General features: G+C 40.1%; 1 protein-coding gene and 2 long non-coding RNA genes across 9 annotated transcripts in view; all 3 read right to left on the bottom strand.

Annotated features, from left to right (window-relative positions):
* Positions 1–932: 932 nt before the first annotated feature.
* On the bottom strand, positions 933–8,931 carry LOC117779212. The gene is made up of 3 exons (XR_004616954.1): positions 8,618–8,931; positions 2,605–2,606; positions 933–943 (listed from the first exon to the last, which is right to left on the bottom strand). It is a non-coding gene; the product is annotated as an uncharacterized LOC117779212 (long non-coding RNA).
* A 1,036-nt stretch (positions 8,932–9,967) lies between these two features.
* The window catches only part of LOC117779209, a 315,610-nt gene continuing 305,597 nt past the window's right edge, over positions 9,968–19,980 (bottom strand). The window contains exon 2 of the long non-coding RNA XR_004616951.1: positions 9,968–10,333. This is a non-coding gene — a long non-coding RNA (uncharacterized LOC117779209). The remainder of the gene's footprint in view (positions 10,334–19,980) is intronic.
* The window catches only part of sorcs2 (sortilin-related VPS10 domain containing receptor 2), a 291,814-nt gene continuing 285,296 nt past the window's right edge, over positions 13,463–19,980 (bottom strand). The window contains exons 22-28 of one of the 7 annotated variants that reach the window (XM_034615083.1): positions 19,765–19,877; positions 19,063–19,185; positions 18,886–18,985; positions 18,738–18,779; positions 18,242–18,344; positions 17,097–17,302; positions 13,463–15,632 (exon numbers count right to left, since the gene is read on the bottom strand). In XM_034615083.1, the coding sequence (XP_034470974.1) occupies positions 15,568–15,632; positions 17,097–17,302; positions 18,242–18,344; positions 18,738–18,779; positions 18,886–18,985; positions 19,063–19,185; positions 19,765–19,877 (752 nt within the window). In that variant the 3' untranslated portion in view covers positions 13,463–15,567. Of the gene's footprint in view, positions 15,633–17,004; positions 17,303–18,241; positions 18,345–18,737; positions 18,780–18,885; positions 18,986–19,062; positions 19,186–19,764; positions 19,878–19,980 lie in introns of all 7 variants that reach the window. The other 6 variants (XM_034615085.1, XM_034615090.1, XM_034615087.1 and 3 more) reach the window with 6 other exon arrangements.

A 19,980-nucleotide genomic window follows, 5' to 3' on the forward strand; every position in this document is an offset into this window, starting at 1 on the left:
GCACTGACTCCGCCACTCTAGTGGCTGTGTGACTATCTCTCACCTCGTTCTCCTGCTGGTTGTCCTCACTGTTCTCCTCCTGTGAACCTTGTGTGTCGCTCTGTGGCTCCATCGGAACAGAGGCCTCAGCACCACCCGAGGCAGGCGGGGGGCCCCGGTGCGGAAGCAGCGGACCCACCACCGGCCGAGGCAGGCGGGGGGCCCGATGCGGGAGCAGCGGAGCCACCACTGGCCGAGGCAGGCGGGGGCCCCGGTGCGGAGGTAGCCGACCGGCTCTCACCGGCTTTTTCTGGGCACAAGCGGATCAGATGTCCCTCTTTCCCACAGCCAAAACACTTCATTTTACCTGATGTAACATGCACCGTGTAATTAAATTCCTCAATTTTAAACCTGAAGGCCAAGTTTAATTCTTCCTCACTCTTTTTTTAGCACCATGAACACGTGTCTCCTGAAAGACATGACATGCTTGAGATGTGGAGATTTGCAGTAGATGGGGATCATTTTTATCGGGGACATTAACTGTCCATGTCTTGCCAGCTCTTTCTCTAAGAGCTCATTTTTTAGGAATGTGGGCACATTAGAGATAAGGACCTTTTTGACAGGATTAGCCAGGGACAACACAGGTGTGAAGGAACCCTGAATTACAACTCCACTCTCCAGTAGCTGGTTAGCTTTGTCTGTACTGTCTAAAAAACCACCACAGCGCTGTTCATTCGTGAGGCAGACTTCACGCTATCATAGCCAACAACCTCACCTACAGCCAGACTGACCTCTTCGACAGAGCAGTCCACAGCCGGACACAGTTTGATGCCGTGTCGGCATGTTAGTTTGTGGAGGCCGTAGCCTCCACCTGCAGCAGCCATGCTGCACAAACACACTGGCAGCTACCAACTAAACTGCTGCTACTGACACTATCACTCACACAGAAAAAAAAACACCTCTACTATAAGTAAAGAGGGAAAGAGCTAAGAAAAGGTAGAAAAATCAAGCAATCTGAACACACTTTCCAGGTCACTCACCACACTCACCACACTCACTCCCTGCATGCACGCTGACAGACAGAGAGAGAGAGAGAGAGAGAACTGCCCATCACGTGGAGTTCTATATACGTTAACTTTTAATGCAACTACAGCCTTTCTGAGGTTAACCCTAACCAGCAGCTCAAAGTAGCGGCTCCTCTGGCAGCTGAACAGCGTCTCTACCGCTCCACTTGCGCCATGTGCAGTGAGGAGTGGATATTAACCCGTAATAAACGGACCATAAGAGGCTAAATTATACCCCATTGGTTCTTGTACCGCTACATTTTAACGTTTTGGATGTACTTTTCATAACACTCTGCACCTCCCTTATACACACAGACGCAGATGCAGACACACACGGATCAGAGTCAGCTGACAGCATGGACAGAGGGAGCGGTGCAGCGGTGGAGTGAAGTGAACCAGGTGAAGGTAACTCTAAGATGACTGTCGAGTAGAGGAAAGGCCCGGATCTAGACTGCTCAGATTAGTTGCGCAATTAGAAATTTGGGGTGGGCACCTTTTCACACAGTGACTTTGGCTTGGTTAGTGTTTTGGTTTTCTGACAGCACCTGGAGGCAGCACCAAAAAAAACCAAAAACGTATTTACCCCTGGGGACTCATGTGAGTGTGTGTGTATGTATGTGTGTGTGAGTGTGCACTCCGCCTCACTCCAGGAGGAGATGAGAGAAGAGATGGGACACAACTTGCTAAAATGTTGATGCTATTCTTATGTAAACAACAGGGTACATACTAGGTACGATACTAAGTGATAATGATGAGATACAGGATTTTTATTTTCTTCATCACATTGAAATGGGCTTCCATAGATTTTGACCCGACAACTGATGAACATCTTCTATGAAACTGCAGTTCATGTAAGAATTCTACTTTATATTTTTGTTTGTAATTTTCTATTGTGTTGTTCAGCATTGTACTTAAAAAGTGTTTTGTATTTGGGTTGTTTAGGCCTCCGCCACTGAGGGTGCAGAGAGGGACATTGCACTCGCAATCATGGGGATATACACTATCTGAAGAGATGGAGATGTGGAGCCAGAGGACGTGGGAATCGTGATTGAAGGCATCAAAGTCATGGACAACTTAGGAAGGGTGATAATGGGGTTCATCATGCTGTTTGGGCTCATTAATGCTTTGATATGAGCTTTCCAGACAACCTCAAGTACACTTTCCAGTTTATTCAGAAATGAATTTGAATTGGCACAAGCTCAATGCAAAGATACAGCAGCTGAAAATAAAATTGTTTGCATGAGCGGGAAACACAGCCGACAAAGTTCTGCGACCTCAGTGATGTTTTTCCTGGGTCTGACATTTTTAATGACTGGATTTCCATGAGCTTGGAAAAGTATGTTCACATATGGAAATTCTGTCCACGTAACTTCCCCTTTCCATCTATGTGACTTTGTCTCTGCTCTACACCACTTTTGTACTGCTGCCTTGTCACCTTCATGACTCTCAACTCAGGCCAAATGGACATAAACACGATTTTACTGTAGTTTTCATTGGTTGTGAATGACCTCTTAATGCTGCCAGTCACTCTGTTACAGATTAGAAGCTACATTTAAATTACTGCTTTAATGAGTTATAATGAGTTAAAACCGGATTCTGTTGGTCTGTCAATGAAAACATTGACAGACCAACAAGTTTATTGCCTTGTTGGTTTTGGGACTGGGGGATTGCTTGGCATTTATTTTTCGCATGAGAGTTAAACTGGTGAATGGCTATTTCTGAACAATTGTGATCAATATTGCTAGATGCATGGACCCAAGGGGAGACATTTCTTTGTAAATTGGCTTCTTTATGGCTGTATGGATGTCATGTTGAATATTAGGAGAACACTGTAGTTTTCTTGGCCTCTTAATGCTGCAAGTCACTCTGCTACAGAGCTGTTAAGATTACCATTTGTTTCCAGTGCACTTCAAAAGGTTTAGCATTAAACAAAAGTGTATTCAAGTAAAAGTTAATATTTTATGAGTATAAAAATATATGTTTTTGTATTGATGTTGAATTCAGGATTACTGTCAGGATTGTGTTGCTTTTATTTCCTGATCAGGTTGATTCTTGATATGTGTTGTATGTAAAACAAACAAAAAAGTTTTCAATGTTTGTTGGTTTTTACTATGCTAGTTTCTGAGCATTTTAAAATTAAATGCGTCTAAACGGGGATCAGATGAAAAGCAATATTACCTCATTAATTTCCAATTATATAATTTTGTGTTGGACTAACTAAAATCAATTTCACATCATCTATGTAGATATTTTACTTTAGCTGCCTTTAAAAAAGATAAGTTGGTGTTATGTAAATCAACTTAACTAATCAACTAGTTAATGTAATAATGTTATTTTAGCTTTATGTGAGAGAAATTACTTGGACTAATAAGAAGAAATTATATTGCAGGGGTTTTATTAAATTGAGTTGGAGCTACATATATTTATTGGATGGAAAACCTACCAACAATTGAATTGAGTTCACCCAATGAGTAATGTTTTTGAGTGTAGCCACTGACAGGAAGTATCTTTTACAATTAAAAATGTATTCATTGATTTCAGAGTATTTAATGAATTTTACTTTCACTTTTTCAGAAAGTGTAACTGAACAGTGGATTGGCTGGTGAACTGCAGGAGTCTGTCTCAGTCTCAGGATGGTTGGGGTCAGGGGGTAGTTCAGAGGAACATGTTGTTCTCCTCCATCCCGGTTCAGCACAGCTCTAACACAGCCTCAGAGTTTGAGACAAAAGAAGACACAGACAAAGGGAGTAAACAGTCCTGCAGATGCACTCGCGGATTTTACCACCAACAAATCTCTGATTCGCTTCTTGCTCACTGTGGATGTCTTGCAAACATAACACAGGTTTAAAACCAGGGCCGTGCAGAGGCCTTTAGAGGGGCAGGTGCTCAAATTTCAAAAGGGGCACATTGAAAAAGTCTCATATGCCGACATAACTTAAAGCTACAATTTGCTGTTGAGGGGGACTTCCTCTCTTTACGAGGCATGTTTGCATTGCAGAATGAAATATCATGAGAAAATATGATACACTGAAAACACACACACACACAGTGACATTTTTTTTTACTTTCCATAGCATTCTGATGTCAAAAACATTATTTATTCTAGTAAAACTTTCTCTCCAGTGAGATATTGTGTTTATTGTGATTGTGATGTTGTAAATATTACTGTTGCTGCTGTTGAAATAATATTTTGTCATATTACAAATCCAATCCTGTTCTGAATTCATAATTTATTCTATTTCTGATGATAATTAAATAAATAAAAAACAAGTATTGATAATCGGGAGGATGAGAAAATCACAGTTCAAATCCATTCACTATAAGACTTATAATCTTTACACACACACACACACACACACACACACACACACACACACACACACACACACACACCCACACACACACACACACACACACAGGTAAGCCCTCCGCAAACCTTGGAAAATCCCTGTAACTTCCTTTAAATCGGTGGACAGAAGTACAAAAGAAAGACGTAGAGAAACAAATCATAAGTGTTTTCCTCAGGCAGCAGCACAGTGGTTGGCAGATGTCGCCTAACGTTACTTGTACAGGCTGCACAGTGAACACAGCGATATAAACCACAACCATCCACACACATTTGGGCATCAAGGGCAAAGGGGCAGGTGCTCCAGCTGTCTTGTGGGCAACATGCAGCCTGGAGACCAGAGGTTCCTCAATGTGTTGTGAATAAAAGATCCAAGTACTTCTTCACAAAGCTAGTACCACTGTAAACTTGTGTTTTCTTTCTCTCCTCGTTCTTGAAGTGAAGCTGCAGGACTCCTCTGGACCTGAATGACCCTGCTGTGAAAGCAGACATTCTGAAATCAGCAAGTTTCCAAAATCCACCCTGAAACACATTCATAGACCCAGGACAGATATAATACAGAGTTTGATGACATCAAATAACCCTGAGGGAGATGAGTGAATACAAAGAACTCCTGCCAGAGAGGATTTACAATGCAAAGCAGCCAGAACACTGGAAAGAAGAGTTATCATGTTGACTCCTTTGAATTATTTTAATAATTCTTCCAGGCATTGCTGCTGTAGAGCTGCTGTTTTTGGTTGAGATCAGGAAACACACAACATGCTGGGGCTGAGTTGGTGCTCGGGCCTAGAAGGACTGGATCTGAGACATGTGGTGCAAATTGTGTCTCCATGAACACATCCATGTTGTAAAGATGAACACTGGATACCTGAAGGCAGGCTTCAATATCCAGTGGGGTTACAGCCTGAGGATATGCAATTGGGTAATGAGTTAATTCAATTTAATTTGTTTAGCACCAAATCATAAAATAGATTATCTCAAGGCACTTTTAAAAGTAAAGTTGAGACCTTGTAAAATTATAGAGAAACCCAACAGTTCCCACAACGAGCAGCACTGACGACTGTGGAGAGAAAAAAGAGAGAGAGAGAGAGAGAGAGAGAGAGAGAGAGAGAGAGAGAGAGAGAGAGAGAGAGAGAGACCAGGAACTATTATCAGACTGGTTGTTATAATGAAATTAATGCATCGATGATAGCAGTATAATAATAATAATACTCATCATCATCATTTCTTTTTCTTCTCTTTTCATCCATATTTCCATCTGATCTACATATTGGATGGAATTAGAGGTGATCACAACATTAATAGATAAACATTTCAAACATCCCTGTCACAGAGGTATCATTGGATCCACGGTGTGAGCAAGACAAACAGACATTCATTCACTCACCACCTGCACAGGGGTGGAGGCAGAGACCAGTCTTGTTCAGATACGATCAGAACTATCTGCATAGTGAGATGCCTCCAGAGATAAATGAGAACAATGTTGTTGTTTGCATCTTTGCCTTTTTGCATAAAGAATTCCACACAACACTGACTATTTTCAGTAGAAGAGGAGGAGCTGGTGTTACATTTCCCTAAAGCTGCACTAGAACTAGTTCAGTTTGGTGTTAGTGGTGAACACTGGCACAGACAGTCCACAGAGCAGCATCAGGATGGAAGGGATCTTCATTGGTGTCTTGTGTCTCTCAGGTCAGTGAATTTCACTGTTTGTATGATGTCTAACAGGAAATCTGAATATAGAGATTAATTTGAGTCCTCATACATAACAAAAATAACTGGTTTCATCCTCAGGGTGCCTCACCTTCTCCACATGCCTCCTCCATCAGTACCACTTTGTGTCTGATGCAATGAATTGGACTGAAGCTCAGAGCTACTGCAGAGAGATATACACAGACCTGGTCACTATTGAAAACACTGAAGAAATGAAGAAACTTAACGACACAGTTTTCGCCACTGGTAACAGCTCTGAGGTTTGGATTGGCCTGTACAGTCATATTGACTTGAAGTGGTCAGATGGGTTCAACGAGAGTGGAGCTGAAAATGGGAACTGGGTAATCCTTCGTGACCAAAGCTATTCTGAAGGCAATCAGTTCTGTCTGATCATGATTAATCATGCTTTATGGTATCATTATTACTGCCATAAACAGGGTCCATTTCTCTGCTACAGAGGTAATGTTGTGCTTTATATTGATCTTTACTATACAACATAATGTATAAGATATGATTTTGAAAACCATTGTGTGATCTCAACAATCCCTCTTTTGTTCTCAAACTTAACTGCAGGAACATTAGATGATTCTGACTTTGTGCTAGTGAATACAGCAAAGAATTGGACTGAGTCTCAGAGGCACTGCAGAGAACACTTCACAGATCTGGCCACTGTGAGGAACGACACTGACAGAGACGAGATACACAACTTGACAAAACATCTCCCATGGGCATGGATCGGTTTGTACGGATATCTTCAGTTTTACTGGTCCGACGGGAGTAACTACTCATTCAGCTCCTGGTATAAGCATCCACTGTCACTTGACTCATTGAAAGTCAAATGTGGTGCTGCAGATTTGAAGAATGGAGGAAACTGGAGGTTATTTTCCTGTGAAGAAAGAAAACCATTTGTCTGCTACAGCGTCCCAAGTGAGAATCCTTTTTGTATTTTTGTGTTGCTTATTTTTTATTTGTGAGTTTTCTGACAGGCCTGATCAAACTGTCTTGGAGGCAACATGCAGCCCAGAGACCAGAGGTTTTTCACTCTGTGTTTTAAATCAAAGATCTGAGTAGTTCTATCACCACAGGAATAACTGTAAGTTTCACGAAACTATACACCACATTAAACATGTGTTTTGTTTCTCTCCTCGTTCTTTGTCTAAGCAGCAGTTAAAACGTTGGTGAAGGTGAGGGTGGAGCTACAGGACTCCTCTGTGGACCTGAATGACCCTGCTGTGAAAGAACAGATTCTGAAAGAGGCAAGTCTCCAAAATCCACCCTGAAACATGAACTCACTCATAGACCCTGGACAGATGTATTACAGAGTTTGACATCATCAAATAACCATGAAGGAGACGAGTGAATGTAAAAAAACTCCAGTCACAGATGTTCTACAATGCAAAGCAGCCACAACAATGGAAAGAAGAGTTATAATCATGTTGACTCCTTTAATTATTATTAGACAGATAATTCTTCCAGGTATTGCTAATGTAGAAGCGCAGTTTTTTATTTGAGACCAGGAAACATGAATCCTGATTTTGGCATGATTGCTATGTGACGATCACAAAATACAAACATTCCAGCAGACAAATATCTTGGTAGCTGAGCAGTTACAGCTCCTGCCACGAAAGAGCAGTGTCCATGGAAATATCATCTTTCCAATAAAGACCAAAAATTACTCAAAAGAAAATGTTACTTTGGAACCTGATGCTGTTTATGTGTCCAGAGCTGCAGGATTCAGACAAACAACAATTTAAATTCTAAATCTTCTCCTTTTAATTATTATGATTATTATGATTATTATGATTATTATATGAATTATTAGTGCTGTCACTAATAACATCTTTCCATTAATAATTATCACTCTTGTTTGTCTCTCTCTATTCTCTCTCCCCTTCTCCTCCTATCTCTCTCTTCTATCCCCTCTTTTCCACCCCCCTCTCTTTCTTACCCACATTGAGTCTGGTTCTAGAAGTTTCTTCCAGGTAATGAGGGAGTTTTTCTCTCCACAGTCTCAATAAGTGCTGCTCGTTGTGGGAACTGTTGGGTTTCTCTATACATTTTAAAGTCTTGACTTTCTATGTAAAGTTCCTTGAGATGATGTATATTATGATATATACGCTATATAAATAGAATTGAATTGACTAAAAACACAGAACTCTTTGTCTTAGAGAGCAAAGGAATCTGTTAAAAGTATTTCAAATAGCTGCCATTTCTGTTTTTCAGTTCGAGGAAAGATTGAAGGAGAAAGGACTGAGTGGCGTCACCTTGAAGTGGAGAGAAAAGGCTGATGGGAAAGTTTTCCACAAGGAGGAAAAAGGTTCCTACAAGAAAAAAAAGACTGAACTTTAAAAATTAATATTCAACTTTTATTGCATGCGCTAATGTTTCATGTCTGCACATATACACACCTCTATCACTGTACGCAGTTAAACCATACCAATGAATGCTGTTGTAGAAAAACTAGTCTTTGTGCTTATATGCTTAAACTGTGCATCTGTGTATAAAGAGCATCAGGAACTTTATGCAGCCCGGGAAGAATGTCTAATTAACACCAGACACAGGGAGAGTCTCCATCTGAAGGAAAATGTAATTAGTTGCTAGGCAGGTTAATAATGTTACATCTGATTATGTCTTATACTAAGGGAATGACAAAGACCCACAGCACAGGTCAAGCCCATGCAAAACAGATTACTGGTTGCAACTGTACGCTTTCACCAGACAGCACCATGTATCCAGCATAAAGAAATGTAATCATGTATGCGCCCTTACTGGAATGATTGCTTTTTTAACCTATATTAAGTGTGTGGAAATGTAATCATTTAAAACAAATGCAGATAGACATCGTCCGAATCTAATGGAGTCTGGAGACAGGACCTTCTAAATCGAGTAAGGCCTGAAACAGAGGCCTCCAAAACTCCAAGATTTATAATGGTGTCAAAGTTAGACCAACAATCACAACTTTAATACACCATTAGAATCGACCCCTGACATAACTGTAGGGGGAGACAAAGTCAACTTGGGAAAGTATGACACCATTAGGTTCGGGACGTATCAGAAGTTTTGAACCAATCAGGAGATGGAGAGATCCACCTCCTGATTGGTTGAATGGGCAACAGCAGAGACGAGGATGAGCATATAAGCAGAGGGTTTGAAGCTCAGTCTTCAGTTGGGTTCTGGAGCCAGCTCGGGTTTACATCTTGTAAAAGAATAAACTCTACTGCATTGAACTCTGACCATCTCCAGTGAATTCTTTTGACCAACTATTGAGACTCCAGTAATAGCAAAGTATACGTATTGGAAAAGAAGTCTAGACTTAGCATCTGGTCCAGTATTAGACTTTTTATCTCCAACAATACATCCTGTAGAAGAGTCTGACCCTCATCATTAAAACTGTTATTTACACTTTATAAACAAATCCTTTGTTTTCTCACTCACAGGTTTGCAAAGGGGCAACAAATAACCACAGGTTTTTAAATGTTTCTGAATAATGTCTAAAGAATTAGACTCACATTCATCCCAGAAATCCCATAAAATGACACTGATTAAGTTCAATGCTTTAGGAGACAGTCTCTAGCAGCTTTCTATTTGACTCTGCTGACCCCTAGGGGTAAGACCATAGACTACAGTTGCAATGTCTGCAGTTGCAGCCCCATTTACCCCAACATTCCCAAAACAGGAATGTACACGCACACTGCATGTACAACACACACACACACACACACACACACACACACACACACACACACACACACACACACACACACACACACACACACACACAAATTTATATATACATACATACATAAAATATGTAAGGAGGAATTATGGTAAAAATTATTCACATGACAGTGGAATATTCCCACTTTTAATTTGATAACTTTATTAAACATGGCTTTTACATCTGAATATAGAGTGTAAACATTGTGTGGCTGTGACTACAAGCAGCTACAGAGCTCACAGTGTAGAGTGTATGATAGGGTTGTCAGTGTTACACTCAAGCTGTGACTCTTAGTGAAGGGATCATAAACCTACAAGTCTGTGTTATTGTCTTATGATCGTATTAGACTTTTTCTGCATGTGTGTGTGTTTCCTGGAGGAGTCCTCCTTCCTCTTCCTGCTGCCGTGGCTGCTCTGCTGCAGCCTGTAGGTTTTCTGAGCCTGGGCTCTCTCCTTCTCCAGGACCTCTGTGTCATCCAGAATCTCCAGACCTGGGATCTGACTGATGACGTTCTGTCTGAAGAGGAACAAAATGAAGACAAATGAGAAACACCATTCACAGGACATTGTATGCAGGTTGACTTTATGTACATAGATGCAGTTGTGGGATGTAATGAAGTACATTTACTACATTAAAGTACTACATTTTTCATGAATTTGAACTTTAGTTAATGAGTTTTATTTTCTGGTAATTTTCAATTTGAATCCACTTCATATATCAGCAAATATCTGACCCGATGAATATGTCAGCCTAAATGAATCTACCCCCCCAGTCATTTAAATAAACACGTTCCCTGAGACTTTGGCCGAGGAGGTGGAGTTGCTGCTATTTTTAACTCCAGTCTATCAATTAATCCTTAACCTAAACTAAGCTACAACTCAATTGAAAGTCTTGTTCTTAGTCTTCCACACCCATCCAAGAAATACCAACCGCCAATCATATTTGCTGTAGTTTACCGTGCTCTTGGGGCTTATTCTGAATATTTAACATATTAATATATTAAGAGTTTTTACCAAACCAAAACTAAAAGCAGATAAAGTTATTATTGTCGGTGACTTTAATATTCATGTAGACAATAATAACGATAGCCTTAGCATAGCATTTATTACAGTACTAGACTCAATTGGTTTCAGTCAGTGTGTACACCAACCTACTCATTGTTGTAACCACACACTTTATTTACCTTGTACTATCATACGGTGTCAAAATTGAACATCTAATAGTACTTCCACATAATCCGATTTATTTATCCGATTTATTTCTCATAATCAGAATATATGCCACTAATAAAAAACTCATTTTATAGATGTCTACCTGATAGTGCTGTAGCTAAGTTTAAGGAAATAATTCCAAGTACATTTAACCCTGTATTATCCGTCGATATAACCAACGAATTCTTTAAAATCCCTAGCTCCACTGAGATTGATGTACCACAGTCCTTTAAACTAGCTGTCATCAAACCCCTTCTCAAAAAATCCACCCTGGACCAGGAGGTTTTAGCCAACTACAGACCGATATCTAACCTCCTCTTCCTGTCTAAAATCCTCTGTTTCTCCGGGAAAATAATTTTATTCTCATTATATATGCTTCCACTAGGAAACATTATCAGGACACACTAAATTTCCACTGCTATGCGGATGACACCCAGTTATACTTGTCAATAAAACCAGAACAGTGTAATCAATTAACTAAACTCCAAGCATGTCTCAAGGACATAAAAACCTGGATGACCGGCAATTATCTCTTATTAAACTCAGATAAAACAGAGGTTCTAATACTTGGCCCTAAACACCTTTAGAGATACATTATCTAATGATATAGCTGCGCTTGACGACATTGCCTTTGCTTCCAATGAAACAGTCAGGAACCTGGGAGTGATCTTCGATCCCGATTAGTCCTTTAATTCACACTTAAAACAAATTACTAGGACCGCCTTCCACTTACATAACATCTAAAAAATCAGACATGGCCTGTCTCAAAAGGATGTAGAAAAACTAGTCCAGGCCTTTGTTACGTCCAGATTTGATTATTGTAATTCCTTATTATCAGGCTCCAGCAGTAAGTCGTTAAATACTCTACAGCTTGTCCAAAATGCTGCAGCACGTGTCCTGACAAGAACCGGGAAAAGAGACCACATTTGTCCTGTATTAGCTTCACTACACTGGCTTCCTGTTAAATCTAGAATGGACACCGTCACAGCACTGGGCGGCTCCTTCAGTGACTGATCCACCCCAAGTGTCTGGAGGAGAGGTATCGTGTTAGACTGTACAATCAGTTCTGCTCCCAGTAGACCACGCACCTACTATGGACTGCACTTTAACTCAGGTCTTACTCTTGACTGTTCAATATTCATTATCTGTCAGATAAAGATGCTGCAGACGATGCTGCACCTGTGATCTGTGAATATGGGCTTTACAAATACAATTTGATTTGATTGATTATCTCAACATTACACTTTGTGACAGGCTGTTTTTTAAAGAACAGATTAACTGACATTGTTCTATCAGAAACAAATAGAGCAGAGATAAGTCCAGGTTTTGCACAGAAGAATAAAGTGTCAGGGATCATTAATTAATCACTTTGTCTTTTCTTTTACATATTATCCCTCATATATTTTAGTAAACAAATTTTCTATTTCTATACTATTCAGTATTTTGCACTGTTTAGATAATTGTCTGTTTAAAGTGTTTTATTGCTACAGTTGCCTTATTGTTAAAAATCCATTTCATTAAAAGAAGAAATAGTCAGTTTTCTATCATACTTTTGAACTGATTCTCACCTGACTGTTTCTTTATATTGAATGTGATGAAATGTGATTAGAGGTGATCACAGTAATAATGACTCTGAGCCAAAGCCCAAAAGTCCCCTTATAAACGTCCATTTAAATCCACTAGAGGCAGATTCATAGCTTAACAACATGTCAGCTGACACAATACGAAGCAAAATCCTGCTTCCAACCCCTCAGCATTCAATAAATAATTGAGAGCATGTTGAAAAGTCACGTACCCGAGAGAGCGGATATGTGAACGAAGACATCCGCTGTGGTGGCTTCAACGGGATTGGCCGAGAGCTCCCACTTCCGGACTGCACAGGCATAACTTATCAATCAGGAGCGAAGGCTAAACTAGTAGCTCACAGATTACAGGTAACTCTTGACAGGTAAGTTTGTTTGTTTGTTAAAAGATTTTAATTCTGTGAATCTATTTGTAGATTCGCACCCCCTTTTTTAATAAAACTTGGTTTTTATTAAACATTTCACATTTACAGTTCTGAATTTATCACCGGTTTATAAATTAATTGGTTTTGTAATCTGTAGTTTATATTCTGTCACAAAGGCTGCAATGTGGGGTGATAAATACATTTAACATTTAAAATGTTCCTATTCGAGGGTAACTTCTCTGGAAAACAATATAATAGTTATTTCATATAACATCAAATCTCTACTATTTCACATTCTAAGCTTTGTTAATTTTTAATGTTTCACCGATACCAAACATAATAAAAGTAAATCTTTGTTATTTGTAGGACATTAATGGAGAGCTGTTGTAAGTGTTGCACTCCGAGAGTGAAAACTAACTTCAGTAAATACCAAACTCATAGGATGTGTGAGAGAAAAGCACGGGTTGACAGTAAAACCAACACTGGTACAAGTTATGGGAGTGATTTATTCCAGGATGCAGGTTCAGTGCACTACGCTTCCTGATGAGGACACACGATCAAATTTAACTGCAAAATCAACAGAGCAAACAAACGCCAGAAAGAGAAGAATAAAAGAAAAACAGTGTGGTCAAAATTACATGGTCAGTGCCATCATCTGTGAAACTCCTTCACTTTTTTAGTATAATGTCTAATTCCCACTTTCCCCTTTGTTAAAGAGGACATTGATACAATGACGACACATCACTACAAAACTAAGAACAAGTCGAACATGAGCAGATTATGTACAAAAGATGAATTAAGGTGTAAATCAGGACGAGTGAACGTGATCTGCTGCATCAAGTGCAAGATGAACCAAGGGGTGATCCTGGTGGTGGTGGTGGTAGCATTGGTCTGTAAAGACTTTTGGATTCAGAGTCAGAGTGGACTTGTTCAGTTGCTGCCCAGTACGTGTTGACGGCACTGCTCGCATTGTAGTGCAATCAAACTAACAAAAGACTTCAGCAAAAGGCAACAAAAACACTCACTGGTGTTTACACGTACTGGGGAAAATGACAAGTGTATAAAAATATTCATGTTCATAGTCGCCACTGTGTAGTTGTGAGTATCTTTATAAGACAATGAAATCATTTCCAGTTAACAATGAAGACCATCAAATTATCTCACTCATGAGATTACACTGAAAGTACGTAGAATGGATACATGTGAAGCAGGCAATTGTGTGGAGGAAACAGGAAATAGTGAAACTCAGTAAAAGGTCTGTCAAAAAAACAACTTGTGTGTATTTTGGTAGTAGTGTAAAACACTCACACACGTCAAAGGGAATATGTACAAAGTGGAGATTGTTCGTATTTACACATTTACATACAACAAACCAAACCTTTAAGGAGACACAATTCCACCATGGGCTATGCCTAATATAGGCTGATACAGTAAAATATATCAACTACACCTTCCCTCCATGACGGCGACCTTTGTCTCCAGGGGAACGAAGTCTGACCGAGAACGTGTGGGAAGGAGGAGGTGGAGGAGAAAGGGGCCGACGGTTATTAGAAATAAATAAACTCAACATGTCACAGAGCAGATTCACATCTGCTGTTTTAGGCACCACGGGACAGACGATGAGCTCCTACGGGAGGTGGTGCTGGTTTCTAACGCCACACAACAAAACCTCTGTAAACGTGTGAGTAACAAACAAGTGTGTGGATGCAGTGGGGCTCTGACCAATGACGACGTCCGTGTGAACAAACAATATCTTCTGAAGGAGCTGAGCTCAAGTACCTGTGAGTGGGATTTTAACAAAGTGCAACACCGCCCTCTTGTGTTTGCATGTGTACACTCTTCATATGCAAATTCACAAGGGTATATCATAGCCTACATTCTATTGAGAGAATATTATTGCCTTTGAAGAGACTGTGTCTAGTAATTGAGGGAAACAAAAAGAGGATTAAAGAGTGGGAGGAGCAAAAATACATCTTTCTTTCATTGTACTTCATCCCCTTAATGCACGTTACCGTTAGGAAATCATTATCTTAGCACACTGGTCTTTAGCTACTTCTGCCTTTATGTAGCTGTGGCCTTTTGGTCATGGGAGGTTCAACCCTCTTTGACTGTGAATAGGACTGGAAGCCTGTGCAGAGTCATGCTTGCTGATGTTGAGAGTCTACAAGTGAGACGACAGCGTACACACAGATATTGTTTTTTAAAATCGATGAGAGAGTGTGCTTGGTGTGATGCCATCCAGATCTCCATCCTCACCGGGGGTCAGGTCCTCAGGGCTGAGGAGGGGAAGGGTGGCTTGCAGTGATGTGACACACATTGGGCGAAGCAGAGTGTCCCATCCCCTGACAGGAAGGGACAGAGGGTAGGGAAGAAGGACGGAGGTGAAGGCCTCCACCAGGCTCAGCCCAAAAGAGGGGGAAAAACTAAATCACCAATGTTGGAGCTGAAGGATTGAGGAGGCCATGGAGAGGAGGCGAAGTGTCCAAGGTGGAAAAGAAGGAAAGGAGAGAGAAGGAGGAAGGCAAAGTGGAGTCCCTGTGCTCGTTAGCCGGCTAGGCTAGGCTAGCTTGTTAGAGTTGTCATGGCAGCCATCAGCTGGTAAGGTAACTGTGTAGCTCTCTGGAGTTGATGCTCAGGACCACACCCGAATGGTTACCTAGCAACAAAGGGGTGAGAAGAAACAGGCAAACCAATGAGCGATGCTGAAGAGTGACAAACACAAATTACCAGATGTGGTGTTAAAGATGTGGAGTTTATCTTTGTCCTCCAGGTCCAACAAATGTGTCAACTGCATTTCATTCCTCATTCATCATTAGTTAAAATGATTTTAAACATATTCTCATCCCTGCTTTGTTTACATTATGACTGTAAGAGAACTGGTTACTGTGCTGTAAGATGAAGCCCCATTTATTTACCATTAAAAAATAAATAAATCCATTCTTATCTCCCCCTTTAAAGGTTGAGTGTGTAGAATTTAGGGGGATCTATTGGTAAAAATGGAAGATAATGTTCATGATTGTGTTGTCATTAGTATATAAACATATGAAACTATGAATAATGTTTTGTAACCTTAGAACGAGCAGGTCCTCTTCCATGTAGTATACAAATGTAGCTCAGAAAAAAAAAAAAAAAAAACACTCTCTGGCTCTAGGGAGGATTTTCATGTTTTTATATCACCTGCAGGCGACTGTTAGCTTTCCTACATGTTTATTAAATAAGGCAAGCTGGCTGCAATCTACACCCTCACCGATAGATGTCACTAAACCCTACACTGGGACTGAAACTAATGATTGTAACCAATGATAAATGAAGCCATGCATTATTTTTTCATTTGATCGATGAATTGATTAATATAATCTAATGATCACATCTTGATGATTTGATGAATTCAATTGTCTCCACAGTCCAAAACTAAACCGTATAAATAGAGAAAAGCAGCAAGTTGACAGATTTGAGAGGCTGGAATCAAAAAAGTTTGGCTGTCAAGCAAAGTGGGGACCTACTCATCATGTGGTGCTTTCTCCAAAGCACCACTTACTGTCAAAAACTCCACCATGTACCTTACATGTTTATATCAGCATAACATCATACAAACAACAGTTTTGGTAGCATTTAAAATGTTGGACACTCAGTGATATTTCTTTTAGTTATGGACTTAATGGAAAGCAACCACCAATAAATGTAAATAAATCATGCTCATTCAGAGGTGGTGATCACTAGGAGCCAACCACAGACCTGATCACACATTTCGTTGCTATCATCAAAACAAATCATATCATACATAACATCATATATCATATCACATCTCAAGTACAAATTAATTATCTGGATTTTTGCAAGTTTTTATGGCACAATAACATAATATGAGATACTATACTCATGATATGATTTTGTTGAGCTTGCAAATGCAAGTGATGACCATAAAGTTCCTTCTGACCAACCCAATAAGTTAAAGTAAAGCTGAACATGGCCACATAGCTTTTAGCAGTACCAGTGATAAGGATGAAAAAGGGGAAGTCCTCCAGTACCTTGGTGTGTGTTAGCTGCTGGTGTTAGTGGCTTGAGTTTTAGTAGCAGTGGTTAGTGGTAGTCCTTATAAGGGAACGGAAGGCGGGGCTACCTCCTGCGTTACCTAGAGTCTGAGAGTCCAGGTCGTCATCAATGAACTCCTCGCCCTGAATGATGTGCTGGGTGTCCTCGCTGTGATTGACAGGGCTTGTCATCTCCTGCTCCTTCTCATTGTGCATCTGGGCGTAGACATTGCGATTTCCTGGAAGCTTCCTGAAAAACAGCGGAGGATAGGCATCCTCAGTCCTAATCCAAGGACTGTGGGATTTATTGTTTTTATAAGATGGGGCTGGAGATTTGCACTGCAGGTTTTAATTCAAGTGACTTTTTGGTGATTGTATGTGTTCGGGACACGAGGAGGTGCTGCTGGTGGGTTATTCAAGTGAAAAAGGCATGCAAATAGAAATCTCACACCATATATCAACTGAATTTTCATGCAAGCCACTCGGGTTGGGGAATATGATGCTATGAAATGATACAAATATGTCAGCCACCAGAGTTTCTGCTTCAGCATTTAAACATGGGCAGCTTTCTAATGGACCTGGTTGTATAAGGCTACTGTACAAGGCTAATCAATCAATAATGGATTCATATGATTTTGTCTTGTAATTGATAAAGTAATTTGAGTTACTCTTCTCCATGAATAAGGCTGTAGGTGAAGGCTGTAGTTTCTTTTCATACTTTTGACATTTGTGGTTCAGAGTCACTAGATTGCTTCATATTACCTGCAGATTAAATGACTTAATATGACTTTATGATTATGCTAGCTAAAATTTTTGGGGAACTTTTTATTTTGCAAATGTGAGCAAGCTTAACACTAAACTATGACATCGAACACGGTGAACATTCCCTCCTGAAGCACGATACATTTACTAATTAGCACAAAACATAGAGTTTTATTCATTCACCAAGATACTTGACGAGTTCATGATTTGACTTGATACGTTTTTTTTTTTCTCCAGAGTCGCCAAAGTGCTGCTCAACTGTTGCGTTTCTCTATAATTATAAGGTCTCGACCTCGACTATGTAAAGTGCCTTGAGATAATGTATGTTTCGATTTGGAGCTATACAAATACATTTTAATTCGATTGAACATCAGAGACAAATCAAATAGTTTTAAACATAACATTGTGCTATTTAATCTCAGCTGTATCTGTTTGGTCTGACTGACTTTGTCTTTAACATGGCCTGACTCACCTTTTGAACTTGTACAAGATGAAAGAGCCAGTGGCGATGATGCTAATGAGGAAAATGACTGCGAGAGCCCAAACACCTGGACCTCCAGCTGCTCCGTGGTAACCTAGGGTGACGATCCACACAAATATCCCAATGAAGAATCCATTATGTTTGCACCAGCAGCGCAGAGGTTTCAGAAGATTTGTAAAAAGATACAAAATAGGAATCAGAAGATATCAAGACAAAATCTGTAGGAACTAAAATACAAAAGTAGCAGAGAGAGATAAAGCCTGTAAAAGCATTCGACACTGTTAAAGTTTTGCTGAAAGACGCCACCTGCTCAGATAAAGGGCATTCAAAATTCATTGAAGTAAAATCAAGTGAAAAAGCACAGCACGGCACGGACAGGCTCAGTCTGGATAAGATTCAGATTTGTTAGGAAACCAGAAAAGGAAAAGGCACAGGGATCAAAGAATGCTGAGGAGGAAAGCTGCAGGTGTATGTTTCATAAACGCACCAGTCTCTGCTGCTGTAGCTGTTGAGTCATTAGCAATTAGACCTAGCCATTGGAAATAAATCAATAACATGCAGTCGTCATTAAAAAACAAAAAAAATACTTGTAGTTTGACTAAATGGGAAGTAATGCACATGGAATCTAAGTGTACCTGCATTCGGGTCAGCTAGCATCACCAGCACTTGTAGACCTCCTCTCACCACAAAGCTGACATTGTTGTCGTTGAAGGCCTGCATGATGGCCGGAATACGCTGAGGATGAGAAGATGATAAATCAACAACGAGTATGTGACTCCAGAAATGGTAATTTTTTAATGTGATTTTCTTACCTTATCTACAAACATGCTCTTCTTGGCTGGTTTGCTGCTCAGTGGGAGAACGTACAGGTCAGCGGTGGTGGGGAGGCCGGGCTTCACCACAGTAACCAGGGACTCCTGAGGGACACCTGTGATCTAAGTTCAGATGGTTGCACGTCAGTCACATCTTGTAGGTACATTGATTCATTTTTTTGACAGTGCATCAAATGTGTATTGCTGGAAGGGGATCGCTAATACACATTTTCACCTTCACATTCTAGAACACATTTTCACCTTCACATTCTAGAACACATTTTCACCTTCACATTTTGTACACTGTTTATTACAAAGAATGGACAATTGCACTATTACACAACCTTGATCCCTATCTCAACGTTCCTTTTATTGTATTGTATTTTTTGTCATATTTTTTATTACTTACTACATTTTCCCCTTGCACTGCTACTTCCTTGTGCTGCTGTGTCAATTGTGAATTTCCTCAACAGAGGATCAATAAAGATGCATCCTATCTTACCTGATCAATCATTTCTTTAGTAGCCAGCTTTCTTAACTTTTGTAATATCCCCTTTTTGTGTATTAATGTGAGGCCCAGTGTACATAAAATCTATTTCCTCCACTAGTTGCATTAGTTTGAGAATCTATTAAGATAAGGAAAATCAACAGGTTGTGTTCAAACCATCATGTACTTTTTACAGTGTGTTTGTTGAGCCCTACCTTGGCGAGAATTTTGGTGACCACCTGGCCAATGTCCTCTCTCCACTCTGGGATGTTTGGGTTGAAGTGGTCCAGATTCCTGCTGAAGCTCAGAGGGATGACCTGGAAGTTATCTGGGATATAACAGAACACGGGAGGAGTTCATCACATTTATCATCGAGAAATAAAACCGAACCATTTCAGCAGAATGAAATAAACCACAAATATTGCATGTTC

The sequence above is a fragment of the Hippoglossus hippoglossus genome, chromosome 18 (genome assembly GCF_009819705.1).
Source record: "Hippoglossus hippoglossus isolate fHipHip1 chromosome 18, fHipHip1.pri, whole genome shotgun sequence".
NCBI classification, from domain to species: domain Eukaryota; kingdom Metazoa; phylum Chordata; class Actinopteri; order Pleuronectiformes; family Pleuronectidae; genus Hippoglossus; species Hippoglossus hippoglossus.